The sequence below is a fragment of the Hippopotamus amphibius genome, chromosome 2 (assembly GCF_030028045.1).
Source record: "Hippopotamus amphibius kiboko isolate mHipAmp2 chromosome 2, mHipAmp2.hap2, whole genome shotgun sequence".
NCBI lineage: Eukaryota > Metazoa > Chordata > Mammalia > Artiodactyla > Hippopotamidae > Hippopotamus > Hippopotamus amphibius.
Window position 1 is genome coordinate 143,085,801 of NC_080187.1, and position 26,485 is coordinate 143,112,285.

Sequence of the window (26,485 nt, forward strand, 5' to 3'; positions counted from 1 at the left end):
GGAAGAGGGCGATGCGTCCGTCACCCGGACTCCTCTGGTTGCCTTGACTACGGCGGGCGCCGAGGAGCTGCGTCAGGAGCTGTCCAGACGACCCCGCCAGCCGGAGCATGAGGACCTGGTGTCTGTGTCAGATTTGCACCTGCGGGTAAGACACGGCCGGTGTGGCGGCGGCCGGGGCTCGGGACGAGCTGGGGCTTCGGGGGACGGAGCCCTCAGAGGGGTAGAGATGCGGGCGCGGCGACGGCCCACGTCTCCGGGTCCACGAGTGCCCGCCGCGCACCGCCAGCTACAGTTACACAGCTCTGCTTTGTCGGCTCCTATCCAGGGGCGGAACCTGAAATGCTGTCGGGCCAGGGGGATAATATACGCCTGTGTGGCGGCGGCTGGATGTCAGGCTGGTGAGCGGGAGATCGGATCCCACTGGGAGAGTGTAAGCCCACAAAATTTAAAAAGTAAATACATAAAAGGAGACGGAAGAAGAATAGAATGGTGTGCAAGTCCGTGAGTTTTCCATCCATGTTACGCTTTCTTCTATCCCCTAGCTTTCCATCCCAGCCTGACCATATTCCCGTGCCCAGTCCCGTCCAGGCTGTGCTCCTTTGGGGTTTGACACACTGAAAAGGTAGTAGGTCGTCTCCTGAAACCCAGAATTGGTCTGTGAGTCCTCCCTAACAACCTCCCACCACCTATAAACAGTCGTCTCCTTCCTCCACTTCCCTGTTGACCCAGAGATTAGCTCACTATTTGCTAAATTAATGTTATGACTATGTCAGTCCTGTCGTATTGCAATCCCTTCCAAAGGAAAAACATTTTGCACCTTGATGGAAAGCAGTTTTCCCCTTAGTTTCGTCGTAAATGTTGTTTATAATTAATAATCAGATGTAGATTAAAAGATAAATCGACTTGAGAATTTGACTCATATCTGAAAACCCTGATGTGCAAGAAAATTATTATTATTTTTTTTTTGGCACACGGGCTTAGTTGCTCTGCGGCATGTGGGATCTTCCTGGAGCTGGGATCAAACCCGTGACCTCTGCATTGCCAGGCAGGTTCTTAACCACTGCGCCACCTAGGAAGCCCCGAAAATTATTTTTTTAATCTTTAAATTAGTTTCTCTCCAACTTAAGTTCCTTTGCCATCCAACTGTCAGGAAATTTCAGTCTTCCTTATGTTGGAGGCTTCCTTTTGTTCAAGAAGTAAAACGATCCAGGGAGCAGAGACATTGCCAGTGCAAGAGGAGTCTCCTCTGGGCTTTAAACATTGGTAATGCTTCCCACTGAAATATCTCTTGCTGAAGTTCACATAACCCCTTCAAGAAATGGTACCACCCTGCTTTCTAATTTATGCTTTAAGTACAAGAATCTTGGCAAAGCTGGGGGCCACTATTGTAGGGTTCCACCTAGCCAACTCTCGAGAGCTGACCACCTCCTTTAACACTGATACAATGGGGCAAAGACCCGTGCTCTTCTAAGAACTCCTTCCCCCTCATTTTTTACCGCCTTCCTCTCTCTGGGAATCAGCCCCTCTTCCCTCTTTTGCACACCAAGACAATCCGTTTCCTCTTAGGACCTTATTTCCAGAAGGACATCTGATTTCATCTCTTCATGAATTGTTTTTTTATAAAATTCAGGAAAATGTGTTGACTGCAGGCAGCTTCTACCCTCTGCCCTTCCAAAAGCGCTGCAAGAAGGAAATATCAAGGTCCTGACTACCTGCTTGAAATCAAGGAGGTGGAAAAAAACAAGGAGAACAAACTCATTAATATTTGAATACATTGCCTCTGTTTAGGAGGATCAAGATTTTCAAGAGACCCCCTTCAGGGAATTTTGACCTGTGTCGGCTACTTTTTCATCTTGCTGTTTGAATCTTTTTTTTTCCTACTATGTATCTAAATCTTTTCAAATGTCTATTTCTTTCACTGTATCAGTCCAAACAACCTGCTATCTCATATTTTTCTCTGCAGTGTGTGTACACAATTGCTCATGTAACTTAAACTATTTATGTTTGCATAGGCGACATCATTGCCCACATGGAACCACAAAGATTTATGAAAATTTTGACGTGTCTTGTCCTACAACTGAATATTTGGAAAAATATCCTATGTATGGCAGTGTTCTTCCACCTCAGAGTCTGAAGCGCAAGGAAGAATTTCGAGCATATCGTGGTAAAATGGAAGGAATAACAACCTTTAAGTAAATATCAAGAAACTATTTGCTTTACCTGTTTTTCTCCCCTACTCTTCTGGTTTTAATAAAGTTTTTTTTTCAACTCTTTAAACTATTCAGTTGATTTAAGTTGAACCAACCTAAGAAGCAAGAAACTAGTTGAGTCATAACTTGAGAAAAACAGATGATAATTAAGTTAGAATGACAAAAATGAGACGGAAAAAGCGAAATATGAAAAGTTTTATTGATTTTTTTTAATCCTCCTAAAATTTCTTGTGTTTTTCTGCTGTCCGTTGTGACCAGAACCTAGAGAAATGCAGTAGCTTCCTAATGGTTATGTTTTTATCTACTGTATCTTTTGCATCTCTGATCTGTTTTCTAACTTTAGCCAACAAAGATGACCTTTTTATTTTAGTTTTTTAAATTTTATTTTTTTTATTGAAGTGTAGTTGAGTTACAATGTTGGGTCAATCTCTGCTCTACAGCAGTGACTCAGTTATACACATATAGACATTCTTTTTTTATATTCTTTTCCATTATGGTTTCTCACAGGATATTGAATATAATTCCCTGTGCTATACAGTAGGACCTTGTTGTTTATCCATCCTATTTGTAACAGTTTACATCTGCTAATCCCAAACTCCCAGTCCATTCCCTCCCTGCCCACCTCCCTCTTGGCTACCACAAGCCTGTGCTCCATGCCTGTGGGTCAGTTTCTGTTCTGTAGATAGGTTCATTTGTGCCATGTTTTAGATTTTACGTGTAAGTGATATCATATTATTTGTGTTTCTCTTTCTGACTTACTTCAGTGAGTATGATCATCTCTAGTTGCATCCATGTTGCTGCAAATGGCAATATTTTGTTCTTTTTTAAGGCTGAGTAGTATTCCATTGTACATATATACCACATCTTCTTTACCTATTCATCTGTCGATGGACATTTAGATTGTTTCCAGGTTTTGACTATTGTGAAGACTGCTGCTATGAACATAGGGGTGCATGTATCTTTTTGAATTATAGTTTTGTCCAGATATATGCCCAGGAGTGGGATTGCTGGATCATATGGTAATTCTATTTTTAGTTTTCTGAAGAACATCTGCACTGTTTTCCATACTGGTGGCACCAATATACATTCCCACCAACATACATTCCCACCAACATTGTAGGAGGGTTCCCTTTTCTCCACACCCTCTCCAGCATTTGTTATTTGCAGACTTTTTAATGATGGCCATTCTGACTGCAGTGAGGTGGTACCTCATTGTAGTTTTGATTTGCATTTCTCTGATAATTAGTGATGTCGAGCAAGATGATCTCTTTAAAATGCAGATCTAATCCTATCACCTCCCTGCTAAACCTGCTCTTATATTTTCCCATTATATTGAATACACACCAAAATCCCTTCATTGTTTGCTCCCTTTCTTCTCTGATTTTATTTTCACTGTCATGTACTTTGCACTCTTATGGTTACATCCCACAGGACATTTTTCATTTCTTGAAAGTACGAGATTTCCCTTGTCACAGAGTCTTCCAAGATACTATTTTACCTGCCTAGACTTTTTCCTGCCTCTTTCCCTAATGAATGCCCATTTAACCTCTAGGTCTCAACACAATTATCACTCTGAAAAGCCTTCTCTGACACTCACCCTATTTTCAGGCTTCATAACAGACCCCTGTGCAAGTTCTCAAAGCATCTGCCTATTATTTATCATTAGATTACTCTCATTGTTCCATGAAAGCAGGAGTTATGTCTGTTCTTATCTCAGCATTCTATTTCCAGAAACCTACTACAATGCCTACTAGCTCATAGTAGGCACTCAATGTTTATTCTGTGTGTGAAAGACAAAAATGTCCTAAGCCTAAACTTTTCATTTGGACTCAGCTTTTTTGATCTCTTTGTATCTTTGTCAATTCAGTGGGTGAATTCTTTTCTGTAGTTTCTTAATGTGCACACTGTATTCAAGGTACAATCTGAGGCATTAAGTAGAAAAATATCAATAGAGGTTTTGCTTTCAAGAAACTCACACATCAGATTTCCATAATTTATGGTTTTTTAAATGCCCTGTAACGACTTTAATTTTTAGTGTTATCCATTTTCTTTTCAGATAGAGCTCATTTTACTTACATAGCAAAGGTGGAGACCTTCAAACTTATAGTCCAATACTTGTACCTTCTTAACATTTCAGGCAACTCTTGCAGGGATTTGGTGATTCCAGTTACTTCTATAGGTATGTGGCTCTTCCAGAAATTTGAAGATTTTCCATAGTCCTCAGACTCTGGTGTGATTTGGAATCATCCGGAAAGGTTAAAATTGCCGATTCCAGAGCTCCACCCAAAATAGTCAGTAGACAATGGCATGAATCCCAGGCACATGCATTTCTAACCAGCACTGCTGGCAATTCTGTTGCTACAGACTCAGTGCAATGGGCAGGCACTGGACTGTTCACTGGGTATAACGTGGAACAGAAAGAAGGGCTTCCCACTGTTGTTTATAGTCTTGTGGGAATGATAGTACCAAAACAAAGATCAGATACACAAGATCATGACACATCATAGTAAATGAGATGAAGGAATTGAGCAGTTGGTTGAGAGAGAGCAAATGGGAATGGTTGCTCTTTTTTTGTCACCTTTACTCCTCTCTTCCTTGATGACAATCATTCATAATAGAGATTTGAAATAAATTTCACAATATTCATATTTATTGAATAAAGATTTTGCATTTAACCAACTCTTAAGTGTTAAAATCAGGAAAGTTTAACCTGCCTCATCTTTCTTTAAAAAGACAATTGCTTTTCAATTCTGGATTTCCTCAGTTGCCTTGTTCAAGTAGCCCTTAATAGTACAAAAGAAGAAAAAAAAGAAATCCCAACTCCCAAAAGGTTCAACTATGCCAACAAAACAAAAACTTCCATTTCTTTAACCATCATCTTTCTGCTTAGTAAAACACTAGATCTCTTCCTCATATTTTGACCAGGGAACTAGTGGTATTTCCAAGAGCCACATTCAAGGGTTTTAAAACTCTTCCTTAACTCCTTCATGTTGACATATTGACTAGGCAACAGAAAGCAGCTGATACATCTGAACAAACAAAGAATGATGTGTCATTCTGTTCCATACTTTCCTACAATATAGGAAGAGGCTGTGTAAAAAGCACGTGTCTGGACATGTGCAGGACTCTTGATCCTTTCTAGCATTACAGCTGTAGCACAGTAGATGACTGCCAGAGTTGGCAGGAAATCTGCCCTGAAAGTCTGATTCCAGACATGTCACATGTTTTGGAATATATCGGATGAATAAGAGTGTATTTACTTACCCTTTACTACTTCCCCATAGCACATTGCTTTAGATTTGGAGGTATACTTTCTAACACTCAACTAATCTAACTAGAGGAACTAAGACTTCTAAGCTTTCTCTGTCCTCTGCCTGATTCTTCCACTTCCAGATTGCATTTTAGCCTATTCCTCTCTAGCTGGTATTTGGGAAGAGCAAAGACCAACTCAGATGTCTTGAGAAGCAGAGGTATGTGATTCCTACTATTATTCATCCACTAAATAATATTTCTTAAGCATTTGTTAAGGGTCAGGTGCTATGCGAGGCACCTGGGATACAGTGGCGAGCAAAAACCATCGTGATCTCTGTGCCCACAGACGTTGCAGTCTGGTGAAGGTGGCAACTAAAAACATCACTCAAAATACGTATAAAACTGCAACAGTGATCAAATCTATGAAGGATAGGCACACGATAACTTCAGAGCCAGAATAAGAGGCTTGACTTTATCAGGGAAATGAGAAAAATGAGCTACAATCTGAAGGCTGTAAGGCAATTAACTGGATTAAGAGTGTAAGAAAGTGCCTTCCAGGCAGAGAGCAGCATGCAGCAGGCAGGAGCATGGAAAGAAGGAAATTGTCAGAGAAGGCCAGCAGGAGCAGAGAGAGCAAGAGGAAGCACCATGTGAGTTGAAGCTAGCGAAGAGGACATGTTCAGCTTTTTATATATCCTTGGAGCAGTAAGAAACCACTTTTCTTTCTTGTTTTTTGTGTGTTTGTTTGTTTGTTGAGGGGGGTACGAAAAAGAGGTGAGGAAGAGGCTAGGGAGATGACGGCAAGAATGACCTGATCAAGTTTATATGTGAAAGGACTGCTTTGGGTGTGATGTAAGAAAAGACTGGAGAGAGTAAATGTGTTTAGGAAGGTATTGAATTGATTTGAATCAGCTATTAGGAAAGCCTGGGATATCAGGGTGGTGATGAGATAAAGGAAAGCAATTAAATGTAAGAGATACTTAAGAGGCAAAATTGACAAGAGTTGATGATGAATTGAACACAGGAGGGAGGAGTGGTGTGAAGGGCGAGTCCTAGGTTCCTGACTGCAGCTGAGGACATGATGACGCCACTCGCCAAAAGAAGGGACAAGCCAACAGGTCCAGATATGTTGGGGGAAATAGTTTGGTTAGGGCTGTATTAAGTTTGGAGGTGCCACTGAATATCCAACAAGCCATTGTAAAAACTGGTATCGAGCTAAGAGAAGAGGTCTGAGTGGAGAGAGAAGTTTGAGAGGCATTTGCACATAGTTAGGAATTAAAGCTGTGGGAGCAGAGGAGTTGTCCTCAGGAGGGAACACTGGATGAGAAGAGGAGAGTGTGTAGGCCCAAGTGCCGAGGAACTCCCACACTTCGTGACTGACTAGAGGAGGGTGAAGCTGCGTAGGAGACTGAGAAGGAATAATGACGAGGGCAGGAAGACAGTTTCTCAGAAGTAGAGGGAGTGGGCAATAATGTCAATTACTACTTGAGAGGTCAAGTAAGAAGAGGATTGTAAACGTTTGATGGATTTAATCACCCAGAAGTCATGGTGAACCTTCAAGGTGTATTAGAGAAGTGACAGTGCTGGAAACCAGGCTGCGGTGGGTTGAAGAGGTAGGTTGAAGCCCATTGATGGGGGTAAGGAAATGGAGCTAACACGTCTGAGAGGTTATACCTGAATAGAGAAGGGATTCAGCGAGTTTTGTTTTTTGGAGCTTGTGGACATGCACAGATAATATTGATTAATACAGGCTGGTTTAAGTAAATCATAAAGTGAGTGAAACACTCAGTAGAGTCCTAAAGAAAAAAAAAAAGCAATTTTGAAGACTTTTAGTAATAGCAGTAGTAGCTAACATATCACCCTTACTGTGCACTAAACACTGATGTGTGTGGTGCACGTGATGTATGTATCAATCCTTAAAACAACCCTAGGAGATAGACGATATTATCGTCCTATTTTATATATAAGGAAACTGGAGCATAGACAGATTAAGTTGTCCCATATCATACATCTAGTGAATGACACAGCCAGGATTTGGACCCAGGTAGTTTGATCAGTCTGAGTCGGTGGTCTTCTCCACCCCACCAGACCACCACAGTGTCTGCAGTACTACCTCTGCCTCATAATGTTACATGCTGCCCAGGGCGGCTGGGGTACCACATGACTCCCATCCCTAGCAAGGGCTTCTGGGGGATCTGAAGATGGGTAAGACTTACATCCATACTATGAATATGATTTATGTCTAAAGGCCAGAGTTTAGACATAAATTATTTCTTTATTATTTAATGATGAGCAGAAAGATGGCATGACTTCAACAAGATGAGAATATGCCCAAATAGTTTATTCGAGTCCTTAATAGGATGAATAAGGATTTTGACAAAGTGGGCCCAGGCGATATATTTTAAATTGTTTTCAGATTCATTAAATCTTTAACCTGAGGCTTCCTTCCACATTAGGAAAAAATTCAATTATTTGAAGATTTTGTTTGTGTAAGATCCAGCTAAAACTGAGGATCCATTTTAAAGATGTCTTGAAAACTAGGATTTTTGACATTTGTTTTTCTTATGTTTAGTCACTGGATAGGATATAAAGGAATTCAGTAATCTCTTTAAGAAACTTTGTCAACCATCACCACGTTAATATCTATGACTTTTCACGTTAAAAACAAAAAGTCTTGACAACTTTTAATACTGCATTGAAATACAAATAAAAGAACCTATGAGGCTAAGTTTCAAATTTATATATTTCAGATCAGATTATCGTCCTTATGAAATAGTCAAACAGCCTCACCGTGCACCAGAAGAATATAAACCAAAACAGGGAGAGATTGACCTTGGTACTACCTACAAACGGGATTTTAATTCTTATGAAGTGCAACCTGTGGCAATAGTTCGGCCTTTGGAGAGACAGCAGGTTAAAAAAGGAACGTTGGACACTGTCCCAACTTATAAAGGTAACTTGCCATTTTAAAACTTAAAGAGCCAAAAACCAAAAAGTTACTTCCAGCTTTGATATCTAACATCCAATCATAATTCTGGTGCCTTGCCAAACTTAAGTCTCCGTGGCTTAGGAAAAAACTTCTTTCTCTTCTGTCAAAATAGTATTGTATAGTGAGAGAAAGAAAGACCATTGGCTTGATTGAGAGTCAAGAGACCTGGATTCCTGTCCAAATTCAGCCACTTAATTAGTTTTCTCTATCTCAGACCATGAAAACAAAGGATGCCACTGAACAAGCATTATGTCATATTTGTCACATTATGCCACATTTAGTTGGCACTGTTCCTTTCCTCCCATCCCAGGCTGAGTTGAAACTCTACTGAGCATACTGGAGCTTTTGAGAAACTCAAACAGCAAGCCTCTTCACCAGTCAAGTTCTGAACCAACTGAGAAAGCAAAAGTGTTAGGTAGAGAACCAAAATATTCCCTTTATACTCATAAAGGCTGGAATAGAGGATGAAGTTTGCATCTGTTAGCAGATTGTTCCTGATATTGAACCTCAGAATAAAATAGGCTTGTCCACCCAGTGAGACAGTGTTGTCCCACCACATGGGCAACCTGCTCCTCTAAGACTTCCCGCATGGAACACCTTCTGCCTGATGGCAACCCCTTGGGAGAGTAGGGGGCTGGACGATGTATGACCGCTTTCTTTCCAAAAATCAATCTGATTTTATAATATGCTATTGCTTTTTCTTTGGGGGGGGGGATCTTTATTTTTAAACAATAGGCTATCGTGTTCACATTTCTTCTATTTTTTCTGTTGATAATGTAATTGCATATTTAGACTTACAGCCTTTTCACTAGTTATGTGATATAACTGAATGCATATGTCCTAATATAAAACCCTTTTGTAAGAGTGATGCCATCCACAATAAAAGTAAGGATTTATACTTTAAATAGGTAATAACTGAATACATACTTTTTCTTTAAATATCACTCTCATCAGTTTAATGGGTAAGTAAAGTGTATGGTATCAGTATAGTATGATCTACAGACGTCAGCCCAGTAGGGAGATCAGGAACAGTGTTCTTTCTATTTTTTTAAGCTGTGAGCATGTAAGATGCTATACGAGGGATAAATTTTTAAGACGATGCATATGGTGAACAAATATATTGTTATCATCTAATATAGCATATAGCAATTGCTAAGATATATATTTATTGCTATACAGAGGAGATAATATATTGCATAATAATGTGACATAAAAGATAATTGGTGAAATGTCTGTACTGGGTCTTTTCAACAACCATAGTAAGATTTTCTTTTCTTTTCTTCCCCACAAAGTCTATTTAAAAACACAACAATATTGATATCCCTTGATGCTGTGACTACATATAACACACACCACACACACACCCCACACATAAACATCAACACTAGTTCTGGCTTCTCATTACCTGGGTTTCCTATAGATTCCCATACGGCCACTCCCATAATCCAATGTTGAGGATTCCTCGGTTCCCTCTGGCCTTCTCTCTCCTGATCTTCCCTAGTGAGGAAAAGTTATCCTTGTATTTCCAGGTTTTCAGGCATGAGACAAGACATACTAGGGGCCAAGGGAATAATTCATCGTTCTGCGTGATGACTGTACGGCAGGTTTTGTAGATACCTGCTTAAGGACAGGTCTGTAGCTGAAGAGAAATCACAACGGGGAGAGAGTCTCTCACTATAACCTAAGAATTAGAGGACAGAGGCAAGGTAGAAATGGGATATGATTAAAAACAAAAACGAAGAACTCTACAAGATGGTGAGAACGGTGACATCTAGATTCTGGAGATGTGGTTCCGTGAAACCGGTGACTCTTCGACAGAAACGTATCTGCCCATAGCAGCCTTGGTTTAAAAATTCATTCAGATTAAAATGTAGGTAATGAAAATAGGTCAGTATTTGATTTGATACATACTTTCTGGGGATTACTCTTCTGTGTGCTAGCCACTATAAGGAATAGAGATCTGAACAACAACATTGGTTGTTGACATTTAGAAACTTTACAGTTGAATTGAGAAAAAAGAGCAATAATAGCATGAAGAATTAAATGCTCATACGAGAAATAAATAATATGAAATATGACAAGGAGGGGGGAATACTTCACTAGAAAATTAATGGAACAATTCGTGCTTCAAAAACAGACTGATCAAGATATCACTCCAGGCTAGTCTGGGAATGCATCAGAGACTAGTAAGTATTGATATGTAGAAAGAGGAGGGACATCCTAAAAGCTAGGATGAGAGGAGCAAAAAGTCATAAGGCCAGAAAAATGAAAGGGTTGTTCAGTGAACATGGTGGGGACCAGAGAATTTCAGGATCTGAGAGATTGGTGTGTAGTTCTATAAATGTAGGTTGAGATCAGATTGTTGAAGTCTTAGTTGTCAGACTGAGGAGCTTAACATTTTTCTAGTAGCCGCTAAAAATTTTTGAGTTTTTCTAACAGATAGGATATGGTAGATGGCAGAAAGCCATTACTTCCACTGAAACAGCTAAAAAAAAAAAAAAACAACATAAATTTTTGAAAATCTTTTTTTAATGGAAGCAAAGAAGTGAAATTACAGAGATGGAAGAGCCCTTCCTAGATGAGCTAAGATGGCCAGTTGTTTACTGCTCTGGGAGCATTTGTTCATGTCTAGGCCAAGGCTGAAGACTGGGGTCTTCATAAGCAGGGGGACCCTCCTATGGAAAGGGAAACCAGTGGAGCACCTGACATGTAGGCTGGTATGACCAGTTGGAACCTATAAGTACCCCAGATGCATGGCTGGCTTTCCTTGTGGGATGTCTGCTCAGTGTTTAGGGAGCATGGCAGGCTAGGAGACTGGGCTAGAAAGACCCCACAGAAACATCCACAGTCTCCCTTGAGAGCAGGTGTTTAGGAGCCAAAGTCCCACTAGAATGAAGGCTCTACCACAGACACATCACAGGTCTTGTCCTTGATAAATCTGTAACTAGAGAAAGACTGTGCTTAACTGAAGGTGCTGCTGAATGCCAGTCTCACTCTGTTCCTGATTGGATCAAGGTGATCTGCCCCATATCCTATCTGCCCAATGTAGGAAAGAGCAAGCTGTCCTCTGTTGAAGATAACTGATTTTAGTTTCTGTGGTTTTCTTATACATGACATCCAGCATATATGAGACCTATGAAGACTGAGGAAATATTTGAAGAGTTGATGGTCAAGAAATTTCCAAAATTGATGAAGGAATCAGGCCACAGGTTCAAGAAGCTCAACAAACTTCAAAATAAACACAAAACCACGTCTGGCAACTGCCATCGAATTTCTGAAAACCAAGCAAAGATAAACTCTTAAAAATAGTAAGAGCAAAACTACACATTATTTACAAAAGAAAAATTAGAAATGTACTTAACTTCACCAGAAACTATGGAAGACTGAGGATGGATGTTGGAATGATATTTTTAAAGTACCAAAAGGAAAAAAAAATTGAGAATTTCAAACCTAGTGAGTCCCAGCATTTTATATGTAGTGAAAATATCCTTCAAAAATAATGCAAAATAAAAATGTTTTTAGAGGGAAAAAAAGCACAGAATTTGTTAGTAGCAGACACATACTTACAGAAAGTTCTTCAGGTCGAAGGAAAATGATTCTGGAGAGAAGCATGAAATGCAGTAATGAATGAAGTACACAGAAAGGATAAGTAAGTGAGTAAATGTAAAAGGATATTGATCTCTTAAAGTCACAATAATACTTATATTAGGTGATTTTATACAAATATAGAAGTAAAATATAACAACAGCACAAAAGGCAGAAAGATGTAGATGGAGTTAAACTGTTGAAAGCCTCTTCCACTGTTCTAGAAGTGGTAAAAACATCAAAGTGTGGCTAGGACAAAAAGATCCCCTAATAAGTCAAAAATGCACCTTTTTCTAGAAATACAGAAAGTTATCATTAAAATGCTAATGGAGAAAATGGAATAATAAGAATACCCTTTATTAGTCCAAAAGAAGGCAGGAAATAAGGGGAAGGGGAACCAAGAACATATGGGACCAACCAAAAGCAGATAGCAATATAGTCAACTTAAACTAAACTAGACCATTCTTTACATTAAATGTAAATAAAATAAATATTACAATTAAAACTCAAAGATTGATTACTGAAACATTACAAAGATAAGAAGATATTAGGGAAAACATGCCAATAATTGTTATAAAATGGAGAAATTCCTTGAAAAATACAATTTGTCAAACTAACTCACGAAGGAAAAAATCTGAATAGCCTTATATCTGTTAAAGAAATTGCATGTGTAGAATGTAAGGTGTAATGTAAAACTAGACCATAAAGAAAATTCAAGGATTTCTAATTTCTGAGTGGAATATAGATGGCTAGAAAAAAGTGTTTCCAGCTTAACAAGAAGCAGCCAGATAATATACAAAATCATAAATATTCATGAATACTGCACAGTATTCAAGCTGAGATCACAGGGGAAATGAAAAGAAAAACAACAACAAAGCTCCACCCTGAAGGAAGAACAGGAAATTGTCCTCGGCCCAACCATTAGATATTTACATCATGGAGACAGACAGAAACACTGAGAGAATCCCACCACTGAGGCTCAGGGACACAGGTGTTGCTTAAGATTGAGCCTGGACCTGGACCACAGAGGAACCCCACCACCACCAAGCACATACACCAGATTACTGAGCACTGAATAACAAGCAACAATAGTTTCCCACTGAAGAGAAGCAAGGTTACAGAGAGAGACATTCTCTCAGGTGGAGGTGCAAAGAGAATGCCTAAAGCTGAGGATGGAGCAGAAATGAAGAAAACCAGCCCCCACCCGAAGCACAAGATAATGCCAAAGGAATTTAAAGCTGATGGTACACTGAAGGAAGGCAAGGCAACAACAAAACCCAAACCTAGGTCAACTACTCATTGAGCTGACTTAACCCCACTCACTCAAGGCCTGGCAGATGATGATGTATATCCATTTCTCAACATAAGTACTATTTATCTCAGTCTCTACTGTGCTACATACAATATCCAGCTTTCAAATACAAATTATAAATTGCATAAAAAGTAAAATTTTATTGAAACTCAGCAATGCCATTCATTTACATATTATCTATGGCTGCTTGCATGCTACAATGTCAGAATTGAGTAGTTGCAACACAGACCATATGGACCATAAAGCCCAAAATATTTATTTAATGAAAATGAAAAAATATGGTATTCAAATGTGTGGGATGTATCTAAAGCAATGCTTAGAGGGAAATTTATAGCATTAAGTGTTTGTATTAGAAGACAGTCTTAAATTAACAGCTAAGCCTCCATCTTATGAAACTAGAAAAATGAGCAAATTAAACCCAAAGCAAAGTAGAAGGAAAGAAATAATGAAGAGCAGCAATCAATACATCTGAAAACAGGAAAACAATTAGAGGAAAATCGATGAAAAAGCTGATCTGTTACAGGAGAGTAAAGGTGAATAACCCTCACCAGGCTCACAAAGCTGGGGAGTGGGGGAGAAGACACTCATCACAAATACTAAGAATGAAAATAAGGGTCTCACTACAGACCCTACAGAACTGTGTTTTACATTATTATCTCTTCTATGTCCTTATTCTAATTTTTGATGATTTCATCAAGTTGCTATTCATTGTATGTTTGCCTCAAGAAGGAAAAAGTTAAAATTTAAGACATCAAATTGACAGGATTTGAAAACGAAACGGAGCAGGGAGTGAGGGAGAGAAAACTGGCTGGGTGAAATCTTTACGTGAGATACCAAATTCAAAATAGTAAGTGTTTTGTTGTTGATGTGTTATTTTGGGGGAATATGAGCCTGAGCAAGACGGGGAATTCCGTTGGGCCATACTAAACTTCGGTTTACCTCTTGGACATCTGAATAGAAATGTCTCGTAGGAAGATAGATATGTTGGTTTGGATTTGAAGGGAGGTCTGGAGTAGAGACTCAAGTTTGGGAGTCATCAGCTTACAGGTAGGATTAAAACTGTCAGACTAGTTTGGTGATGTATAGATGGAGAAAGAAAGGATGGAGCCCCTTGACTTTATGAAAATTGGTCCCGCTTCCTTGGTGCCATAAGACAACACAGGAAACAGAGTCCCAGCTGCCAAGAGAAAGAACTCCTGTATGCAGCTGGGGACTTTTGTCCTCAAAGAGGAACCTAGAACAGCTCACTCTGGAAAGGATGGAGACGCAGCTCTGCTTACAGATGTTCATGGTGAGCACACACACACAAGCACCTCATGGACTTGAAATTGTTCAGAAGAAAGCACACTTCCTGTCTAGGTTTTAGTGACTAGAAAGCAAAAGAATGAGCTGAGGAAACTGGATTGCCCTTCTCTCACAAGGGCAATATTGTAGTTGCCAAATGACCAGACTGCATTGTTAGATGTAGATGGCATTATGTTTGTTTTTTTCTGTGAGTGTCATAGGATACTAAGAACAGATGATATTAATAAAGACTATGATGTTTTAAAGGTATTGCTAGAATGTTATCGAAAATATTCCAGAACAAATAATCAATTTTCCAGGCATATAAGCGTAGGAATATTTATGAGAGGCAAATCAGTTTTCTGCAGTTATCTGAAACTGATATTCATGCTATTCAAACCTTGTCTCTCAGTCTCCAAATTCTTGCTTCCTTTTTGAAAACCAAAGTTGTTTGGTAAGGGAGAAATAGTCTCTCCTATTTAGATTCTCTCATGAAATTAACATCTTTTCCTCATAGACATTAGAGCAGCAAAGGCTCTCCCTGTATGTTTAGATGGAACAATAGACCTTCAGTAACATCCTAAGGTTGGCTTCCTTTTATTTACTGAAAAATAGTGCTGTAGTTTCATACTTTAGATTGCAAACAACAGAGATTCCTTCATGGCACCTCAAGAAAAAGTGAGTTTATGGTAAAGCTTCATGTGAACTGGAAATGGAAAGCTATCAGGTACAGAGGAAACTTGAGGGAAGAGCTACTCCCTCCATCTCTGCCATGAGCTACATGGCTTCTCTCACAGCATCTTCCCTTCCCTTTACACATCTTCTCTGACTGCCATTGTACGAACTGGCCTCTTCCGCCTATGTATCATCTCTGTTTCTTTACGTGTCTGTTTTGACGTCTTTGGCCCACCATAGCTCTCCAGTTCTGCTTCATGGCATCCTTTTATATTCCTCTCCCACTTTTATCTCACCCTGTCTTTTCAAATTTAGGTTCACAAGAATGAGAATGTGCTCGACCCAGATCATCTTTTCTTGCCAGGTTGTTTCTTGCCTGCTCTTAGGTCAGGTATCCACTCTCATGAAAACATCCATAGCTTGAGGGTGGTGGGAATAATCATTTGGTGTAAAACTTGGCCATCTTGGCACAAATGACTATGGCTGAGGAATTTTTCTCTTCAAAGGAGGTATCCACATAAAAAGCATTTGAGTTTTGGCCTTTCCAATAAACAATGCATGGACTTTAGCCTAGAGTCTAATTCTTTATCTTGTATATCTTGTCTTTTATAAATTAATTTTTGGTATTTAGAAATACATATTTTAGAATGAAGTCAACTCTGTAGTATTTCTCAGCTTTCTACCTTTCTCATGGAGAAATGGAAAACCTAAATAACCCTCAGTTGAAATATAAGCACTTCAGTTTTCCATCCATGGTCTAGGTAAGCTGCAGGGAAGCAGAATTAAGGTATTTAACACTAAATGCCGGACTAAGCTCTGATGTTCATTTCTAAATTCCATATACAATTTCTAACACTTTCAAAAGCACTCAGTTTGGACCCCTCACCTCTAGATGTCTTTCAGGAATGCCTGGAAGTCCATTTCCTGAGGAGACAAAGTGGAAGCCAGTGATCTTTCTGGGATAGTCAAGTTACTATGTGTCCTGTATCTTTGCTCAGGGAGTCCTATAGGCTTCCTAGGATACAATGGAGTTGAAATTTTCTCTCCTTTGAGGAGTCCCTCCAAAGGAAGGAGTAATATCCACATCACTTTTGCCCACACATCAGGGCCCTTGATTTTATGTTAATCCTGAGATTTTATGTTTTACTTTAGCATTTTATAAGTTATAGCAAAAATCCCAACCAGTTCCTGGGAATGCAACCTAATATCCTAAACTCTGCCTTCACCCAAAACACCACCTTTTTGGCTTTCAAAAACTATCAACAATCGGGCTCAGATGTTCCATTTCCTTGTGTAATCAGAAGAATCTGAAAGTGGAAAGTTATATGCATTAAAGTGGAGAGCTAGGAAGAGGAAAGTGGAAGTGAAGAAACAAGAATAAATCTGAAGGGAATCAGTGAAACTTCATACTTCACTGGTGTTCTGATTTCTAAAGGAAACGGAAGGATGGCAGTGAGAGAAGTCAGTCGTGATTTTTAGAAAGTGATTGTTTTCTTCAGTATTTAAACATGCTCTTTTTTTTTTTTCAAGATGATTATAGAGCTTGGGACATTCAGAAAAGTGAACTTTATAAACCAAAAGAAACTTACTGTCCCCCTACTGTGAAATTTGGAAATTCAACCACATTTCAGGATGCCTATGTTCCTCAGGAGATAAAGCCTAGGCAAAGCTTTAAACCCAGCCCTGTGGTCAAACGTTCTACAGCCCCCTTTATTGGTGATACAAGTCATTGCCTTGATTATGTACCTCATCAGCTAGAATTCAAGTTTGCAAGGCCAAAAGAAGTCTACAAGCCAGCCGACCAACCCTTTGAGGATCTCACAACTCACCGATATGACTTTCAGGGTCTTGTTGGTGAAACTGCAAAAATCTGCAGGCCTGCTTACACCAGAGTGGCCCAACATGGTCAATTTGAAGGAAGCACTGAATTCCGTGACAGTTTTCAACCATGGGAAATCCCACCGCCTGAAGTCAAGAAAGTACAAGAGTACATCCCTCCCACAGGTACCATGCAATTAAACAGCACAAGCCACCTCGACTATATTCCGTATCAGGCCAAACATGTTCTTCCCATCAGGCCAGTTTCTCATAGAAGAAATCACAGTTTTCCTTTCCAAGGAAAAAGCACCATGAAGGAAGACTTCCCAGCATGGGAAAGTGGTCGTCAAGGACTTATTAAGAAGGAGCAGCTGATTCCCAACCCATCTGGAAAATTTGATGGTTTGAGCACTTTTAGATCTCACTATGTGCCACACGAATTGATTCCAACAGAGAGCTGCAAACCTGTAAATGTTCCCTTTAAGAGTTCTATTCCATTTGATGATGTAACCATGTACTCTCTAGAGTATGCACCAAAGAAACAGGAAATCTGCCCTGCTAGCTATCCTTCACCTCCAGGTTATATCTTTGAAAACACAAATTCCCGAGGTCACAAATTCTTCCTCAAGATCACTCCCACAGGGACGGCCTTCTAATCATCAAATCATGTTTAAAAGGAAGCTAATGAACAGAGTGTTGGTTTCCCAAGGGCGAAAACAAATTTCTATAGTAGAGAAAATATTATGAGAGCTGAAACAAATCATTTTTTAAAATTTCTAAACAAGAAATTTAGAAAATGTGTTATAGGCAATCAGGATTTTAAAATCAATATTAATATTTTCACCAAGATTGTTCTTTAATAGGGATTTCTGAGAGCTGAATAATGTACATTCCCATCTGAACTATTTTAATCCCAACATACTGTCTGGTAGCTTATTTCAGTCTATTATCATTTGTATGTGTTTATAATTATGGCAATTACATGGTTATTCACACGCGTTCTTGTTTATCAAGTGCCTTAGGACTAGCTAGAACACCATTGAAAATGACACGTGGATTCTTCTTTCAAGACAATGGTATTTTTCTCCTTAGACTTCAAGGCATCTGCATAGTGCACCCTGAATCAAGTTTCGGTTGGTGGTGTTACGATGGCTGCACTGCTCCTCTCCATGTTCAAGTTAGTAAGAGGCGTTGTGGTGTGACAAGTAAAGGCTCTGTGGGCTGGGAACCAAAGCATCTGAATTCTTCAGGTTCCAATGACACCAGTTTCTACTTGTGCCACACTACGCAAGAGACTCTTGTCTTTGAGGCTCAGTGTCATCATTTGTAAGAGAATGTCTGCTCTGCCTACCTCACAGAAATTTTCCTCTGAGCATCAGGTCATGTGATCCATTGTAATCCATCCAGTAAAGGTGTAACCAGAGGTCAGGGATTGTTAATCAGTCAATCTTTTTCTGTACCCGTTTCTCCTTTTTCAAATTAGGAAAATTAACTACTCAACACTCACTTTCTGGCCTGTAGCAAGGATTGTAAAATAACCGAATCTGCTTGGAGCTTACAAGTAGTATGATTTCTGAGAAGAGTCTTGTCCTCTAAAGCTTCACAAGCACCCTAGAAGTTGTTACAGAGAGCAGAGAGCTTGGATGCAGGGATTCATGTGGTTTGAATGACAGTATTTCCAAAAAGGAAAAAACATTTGCAAGAGTAGTTTCAGGAATGCCTGACCACTCTGAAGAACATTTTCAGGGTAACCTCAGGTAATTGTGCATCTAATTGCCACTCCCAGAATCAGTGCAGAAGAAGAACCAGGCTCGGTATGGGCACAATTGTGTCCTCCTCCTCCTCCAGTGTGAAGAGAAGTGCCAAGAAGGGAAGGAGGGAAGGAATGGTGCCATCAAGTGAAGTAGAAAGAACAGACTGCATTTATAAATGCTGAGACTTTCCAACGAATTAAACTTTTAGTGGGTGGTTTTTCTTTGATCAATGATGCATTATGGGATAACATGATTATTTTATCTCAAAGTTTAGTCTTTTGTAGCTTTAGAATTGTTTCAAAATATATACTTAACTGAGAATGAGTTCGTCAACATTGGATTAAAATATTTTTCATTATGTGACATACTTTGTTTTATTTACTTTCGTATTAATTAGGGAAAATTATGTTGAATTTTATATAATTAGTAATATTAACAAAGCATCACTAAATGAATTTTCATGAAGTCATTTCTGCAACCAATTTTCTCTGGGAAAGAGAGCTTGTTAATAAATTTTTTTCTAGGTTAAGCTATGCATAATTCACACACACAGAGTCACACATTGTAACAGCACTGGAAACTAGTAATAGTATTGTTTAAACATCTGCCAGATTTAGAATGGATTTCCACTAACCCAAAGTTGGATGAATCTGTTGAAGAAAGGAGGACATTTGGAGACAAAAAGGCAGTAGGAAGTTTCCACCCCCACCCCATCCCATCTCCATCCTGTCTCCCTGAATATCCTTGTTGTGGAAAATAAGACCACAGAATGAGAAAGAAAGTCTTTGTAGTTTATAAAACCTGCAGGGACGACAACGCTAGGAGTGAACCCTAATGTAAACCATGGACTTTGGGTGATTATGCTGTGTCAAAGTCAAGTCCCCCTTTGTGACACATGTACCCTCGGGCGCAGGCTGTTAGTACTCAGGAGGCTGTGCATGTGTGGCGCAGGGGGGTACAGGGTTACTCTGTACTTTCCACTCAATTTTGTCGTGAACATAAAACTGCTCTAAAACCTAAAGACCATTAAATACAAAGACTGCATAGCAGGAAGAAAGGAGGGGAGTATTCACCAGTTGGAAGTTAGGAATCCCATACCCCAGCCTCTTAACGCATCAGATATACAGACTTTATACAAAACTTTCTAAAGCCCTCTCTGAGAACGGCTGTGTGAGAGGAGCCTGGTAATATGAAGGGAAGAGGAGACCTCTGAACATTCATCAGAGAAGGGGAAGGTGAAACTTGTCACCATTAGCAAAGTTCAAAGGCTGTTTAAAAAGAGTGCTGATGATGTGCTTTTCAAAGGGTCACAGTGTCCAATAAAACATCAAGAAGGATGGGAGGGAGGGAGGGAGGAGAAAAGGAAAGAGGAAGAAGGAAAGGAAAGGAAAGGAAAGGAAAGGAAAGGAAAGGAAAGGAAAGGAAAGGAAAGGAAAGGAAAGGAAAGGAAAGGAGGGAGAAGGAGGGAGGGAGGAAGGAAGGAAGGGAAGGAGAGGGAAGGAAGGAGAGGGAAAGAGTCAAGAAGGGAAGGAAGGAAGGAAGAAAAGAAAAGGAGAGAAGGAAAGCACGCTGTTGAGATATTCAAGGTGTCCCATCGCTCACCTCCTGCGTGGCTCAGCCTCACGAGGTTGACACAGGCTCACACATTACTGTGAAATGGTTGATTTTTGTCTTCATCACATGACCTTGGAAACGCCAAGGCCCACGGCACATAAAGGGGAATTTCAATTCCAACAACATGAATGTTTTCCAGAAAGACTCACTGCTAATCTTGAAGCACTATACAGGTGACCCTTGAACAATGTGGGCATTGGGGCGCCACCCTTCCCCGCCATGGCAAATCCCTGTATAACTTGTAGTTGGCGCTCTGTATACTCAGTCCCTCCATATCTGCCGTTCCACATCCACGTATTCAAACAACCCTGGACAGTGTAGTATTCACTAGTCATAGAAATCTGTGTGTAAGTGGACCCAAGCAGTTCAAGCCCGTCAACTGTATGAGTTGCAATGTATTGAAAGGGGTTACTCACCAAACGTTGCTAACAAGTCTCTCCATGCGAGCCCTCAAATCCCTCCCTAAACTCACAATAGCCAAAAATAAAAGGGTGTTAGTTCCTCCTGCTCCTGCTCTCCCAGCTACCACCCACTTCCACACCTGCTTCAGGCTGTCCATTTGGAACTCCTTTCCACTCCTTCTGCCCTTGACATTCTTTTCACTGTGATTCACAGGAATTAAAGGACTGGGATGAGGGAGGGAGAGTGAATCTCTGTGTGATCTGCTCTGAATCCTGTAACCCATACCCCAAAGGAAGGCCCAGGGCACAGAGCGCAGCAGGGTTGCTCCTGGCCTCACAAAGAGACAGCCAAGGTGACCCAAGGCCACCAAGAACAGAATGCAAATGAGTCACCTGCATTTAGAAGGGTGCCCCTGAATAATCAAAGTACATTTATTATCTGAATTCCTAGTCAGGAGCATGAAAGGGAAACATTAACTCTTCTGTGATAGAAACAGTGGTAAAATCCAGTATGCAGGAATGTCATTTGAATGATAACAAGACAAAAAGTACAATAGCAAATGAAAAATAGCAACTTTGAATACAAAGGTGAAGCAATTTAATAAGAGATTTTGTTAATAAGAAAAATATATGTCCCCTGTCTTTATTACATACTGTACAAAATAAAATATTGCACCTTTACGTCATATAATAAATATATACAAAGAGTAGTGTACAAATGATCTCTCTTTTAATTTAAAAAGCCTGAACCACCAAGTGGGATGGATGATGAACAACTCACGGGCTGGGGCTTCCCCACCACGTCCCCGCCCCCATTCCCACCACCAAGCCCTCTGCACGCTGCGTCGCTCATCCCAGGGTCGGTGAGCCTGCAGTTAGAACAGGGGGCCTGGGGCTCAGGATATGGCAGAGAGACTCAGCGAGCTGGTCCACAGGCAGATCCAAAGCCAGAACCCACTGTCCACGTGTGAGTGACCAGGGACGAGGGTCAGCACACCTGCTTCAGGTAACTCTGCTGCCAACAGGCTACAGGCAGCATGCGTACAGGCAGCGGGGGCCCCGAGTAAACAAGTACGACCCTTTATTTGGGGTTGCATGCCATCTACAGCCATAACTGGTAGGATGTTAAGGAAAGAGCCCCCTCACCACATCAGCTTTAGAATTTACAGTTGAATACTGGTCCCAAACTCCTTCAGCAGCAACATCTACTCCAAACTCAACCTCCACCTTGACACCATCACTAACACCAGCACTGGCCGATCCAAACCCAAGCCAACTCTGACCTAACCCTAATGCACAGAGCCAACTCTAGCCTTAACCCTAACTTACCTTCCATTCGCCTCACCTAACTCAACCCCCAAACTAAAACGAGCCCTAAACTTGCTCACCAAATCCTAACTCTAACCCCTCAGCCCAACTGTACCTTCCAGCCCAACCCTGACGCGCTTTGGATTTACTGAAAAATCAGTTCAAATGAAAACAATTATTTAGTATAAACAACTCCTTTCAGCTATCATGTTTCATAGTTAGATTACTTTCTTCTAATTTTTCCAAAATAAAAATCCTTAGGAATACTATTTTATGCATAAATTAGGTCTAATAAGGCTTTGATTTCTCTGTTTGTGTGCAAGAGAATAGTGCTTAGAAAAGTCTCATTCACAGCTCTTAAAAGAACGCTTTGAATATACTACAAAATCAGTAGAAAAGGTTAACCTTCCCTCTCCTTTGATTTCCAAGATGCCTCATGTGGTCACAGATCGATTTCCATAGTTATGACAATGGCAGCAACGTTTACTCTGTTTTCTCCCATAGGTTCTCTAAGGGCAAGGACAAGATACCATCCCCCCAGGACCCCTGGATCAGTCAGGGTTACGAGCCTGTCCAGAGTGACTGTCTCCTTTTCACAGACTGAACGTAAGGATCTATAACATGCCATAAGAGCCAGCATCTTAACAACTACTGACCAGAGCTTCTACAATGTAAATGTCTCATAAACCTGTTACAACCCTAAAGCTGAGAGAAGTCATCTGTTGCTGTGCTTCCCAAGTGCTTCAGGATGTGCTACTCTGGACTAGACTACAAATCACTGGGAGAGGCAGCTCGTGACAATGCACCGGTGATCTTGGTGAATTCCTGATTAGAAGAACACGACGAGGTCCCAAGTGCAATGGCCTGCCTGCTATGGTATTTTACGTTAGTCCTGGAATATACCATTTAAAAGAGCTGGAATTAAAAACTGGCCATGGGGAAAGGACAATGCCAAATTTTAACAGTGGTGATTCTGCACTGACTTCTGTTTGATTGCAGAATCTAGAGTTGTTTTTTTGTTTTTCTTTTCTTTGTTTTTGTTTTTTTAAGAAATACATGTTCTTGTACCAGCTACATGTGGAAACGAGCTTTTACATACTTGTTTTATCTTCACAGCAGCATTACGACTCCCCCTCCCAAAGTTTTATCCTTGTTGACACGACTGACAGCACCTTTGTTTGTAGAGGTCTAGCGAACACAAATTAAGATGCTTTACAAACGTACAGTAGTGGGTTGTGTCTGTGCAGTCTCCTGCAAAAAAAAAAAAAAATATATATATATATATATATATCCATTTAACACATAGCTCATCAGAGACCTAGTTTTTAAAAAAGCACTCGATTCTATGAAAAGCAGAAATTGAGATCACAGACTGAAGCAAAAAAACTAGGCTTGGGTTAGGGCCACTGCTTTGCACTGGAGTCAGAAGTGCCCTAGATTCACTCCTTAGCTGGGACAAGTGGCCTCTCACTGCCCACTGGGGACTTCACAGCCCTGGAGCCACCTGCTCCTCCCAGTGCTGAAAGCAGCATTAGCTTTTGGGGTGTCATGGACCCCAGGGAACCTTATCAAAGCTATGGTCTGGCTCCCTAGAAAAATATATGATTATATTTCATATATAACCTCAGGACATTTGCAAACCTGCCCAATCCCATCTGCGGAAGCCCTGTCTGAGGCGCTGAAACTCCAGGCAGAAGGGAGTCTGGGGAGAGGCTACCAGTGCTTGCTAGAAGGCCACTGACCACCCTACCCACTCTACTGTTTTTTTCTCTAAAGAACACTGAGTTGCACCCACATCAAAGCAGCTAATCTCCTAATGTCCCAAGATACCACATCTGTTCAGAATGGCCCTGCAGACGAGACCCGGACAAGGCTGGCTGCACGAGGTCTGGTTTGGACAAGGCTTTGGAGCGGTCATGGTACCTGAGAGGGGTATGTACTATCACAGGAAGGCCCAAGGCAGTGCCGCCAGGAGGTGGGTCTCTCGCTCGGCACACAGAGTCTCTCAGCCACCGGCTTGCAGCTGCTGGCGTGGACACAGTCGACCTTCCGAGCCTGGACGCCGCGGCCACAGGCTGCCGTACAGGGTCTCCAAGGGCCTGTGCGCCAACATGCGTCACAAGCCCCCGACGAGCAGTTCCTCCTAAAGGCGGGTCTGGAATGAAAAAACATCACCAAAAAGTGCGCCACGGGAGAAGTGGGGTGTCACTTCTTGCTGGTAGAAAGCACTCTATTTTCAATATGTTAAAGGTTTGACACTTAGGACCTTACTCAGCAGCAAACTGATTTGCATTGTTCCAGGCAAAGTGGTGGAGGAATCATGCCCTTAAAACAGGCAAGAAAACCCCTTGTGGCATCTCTGACACCACGTTGAAGCACGCGACTCAAAAGAGATGCTCTCTGGATGAGCTGCAGCTGATCATTTAGACAAATAAGAAAAGAAGGACACATTTGTTCACAAACTATCAGCCTTGTTTACATGAGCGCTCGATACCTTCTGGTGTGAGTGTGAATTTGTCTGTGAGCAATCTCGTCCGCTGTGACAAGTGCTCTGGTGTCCATTTAGGACACACTATGACTTGTAGTGAGAGCTACCAAAGACCTTTGGGAAGAGGTCTCTCTCCAGCCTCCTCAGCCTTCAACACAGACCAGGAAGGCGGCGCCCTCTGGTTTCTTGTTGCTGTTGTTGTCGAGAAGGGTCCACTGTACGTGTACGTTGACTGGACAGCCATGCGCCAGAGAATTTTCCAAATAGTTTACAGAGATTGACTCATTTAATCCTCGCAACTAACCTACATAGTATGTACTTAATTTTTTAAATTGAAGTATCGCTGATTTACAATATTATGTTAGTGTCGGGTAAACAACAGAGTGATTCAATATTTGTGTAGTTTATGCTGCAGTGGAAGTTATTATAGGATACTGGCTATACTCCCGGTGCCGTGCACTACATCCTTGTGTCCTATTTACTTTATACCTAGTAGTGGACGCCTCGCAGTGCCCTACCCCCGTCTTGCCCCCTCCTCCACCCCTTTCCCCACCTGGTAACCACTAGTCTGTTTCTGTGCATATGAGTCTGTTTCTCTTACAGTCATTCATTTGTTGTATTTTTCAGGCTCCACGCATGAGTGATATCATATGATATTTATCTTTCTCCATCTGACTTGCTTCACTAAGCAGACATACACTCCGGGTCTATCCATGTTGTCACAAATGGCAAAATTTCATTTTTTATGGCTGAGCAGTATTTCATTGTATATACATACACCACATCTTCTTTATGCATTCATCTGTCGATGGCTACTTAGGCTGTTTCCATATCTTGGCTACTGTAAATAATGCTGCTACAAAAATTGGGGTGCGTATATCCTTTTGAATTAGTGTGTTCATTTTCTTCAGATTTATACCCAGGAGTGGAATGCTGGATGAGCTGGTAGTTCTATTTTTAACTTTTTAAGGAATCTCCATACTGTTTTCCACGGTGGCTATACTAATTTACATTCCCCAGTGCACAAGCATTCCCCTTTCTCATCCTCACCAATATTTATCACTTGTCTTTTGGACAACAGACATTTTGACAGGTGGGAGATGATACCTCATTTTTGTTTTTTTGTTTTTTAATCTTTATTGGAGTATAATTGCTTTACAATATTGTGTCAGTTTCTGCTGTACAACAAAGTGAAAGAGCCACATGTATACATATATCCCCATATCCCTTCCCTCTTGAGCCTCCCTCCCAGTCTCCATATCCCACCCCTTTAAGTCTTCACAAAGCATCAAGCTGGTCTCCCTGTGCTCTGTAGTAGCTTCCCACTAGCCATCTGTTTTACATTTGGTAGTGTCTATATGTCGATGCTACTCTCTCACTACGTCCCAGCTTCCCCTCCCCACAGTGTCCTCAACTCCGTTCTCTACATCTGCATCTCTATTCCTACCCTGCCACTAGGTTCATCAGTACCATTTTTCCAGATTCCGTATATACGTGTTAGCAAACGGTATTTGTTTTTCTCTTTCTGGCTTACTTCACTCTGTATGACAGACTCTTAAGTCCATCCACCTCACTACGAATAGCTCAATTTCATTCCTTTTTATGGCTGAGTAATATTCCATTGTATCCATGTGCCACATCTTCTTTATCCATTCATCTGTCAATGGACATTTAGGTTGCTTCCATGTCCTGGCTACTGTAAATAATGCTGCAGTGAACACTGTGGTACATGTATCTTTTTGAATTATGGTTTTCTCCAGGTATATGCCCAGTAGTGGGACTGGTGGGTCATATG

The 26,485-nt window shown here is 40.8% G+C and overlaps 1 protein-coding gene across 2 annotated transcripts; it reads left to right on the forward strand.

Annotated features, from left to right (window-relative positions):
* Positions 1-53: 53 nt before the first annotated feature.
* Positions 54-19,081, forward strand: LOC130843996 (stabilizer of axonemal microtubules 2-like). 2 transcript variants are annotated; one of them, XM_057719965.1, is made up of 4 exons: positions 54-145; positions 2,013-2,192; positions 8,213-8,415; positions 16,838-19,081. In XM_057719965.1, exons 1-4 carry the CDS (start codon positions 108-110, stop codon positions 17,779-17,781), a joined length of 1,365 nt encoding a protein of 454 aa, XP_057575948.1. In that variant the 5' UTR covers positions 54-107; the 3' UTR covers positions 17,782-19,081. The 2 variants fall into 2 exon arrangements, 1 of the variants encoding a protein (XP_057575948.1); XR_009051116.1 differs by lacking the exons at positions 54-145; positions 8,213-8,415; positions 16,838-19,081 and adding an exon at positions 1,156-1,263 and having other exon boundaries at positions 2,013-2,119.
* Positions 19,082-26,485: the final 7,404 nt, after the last annotated feature.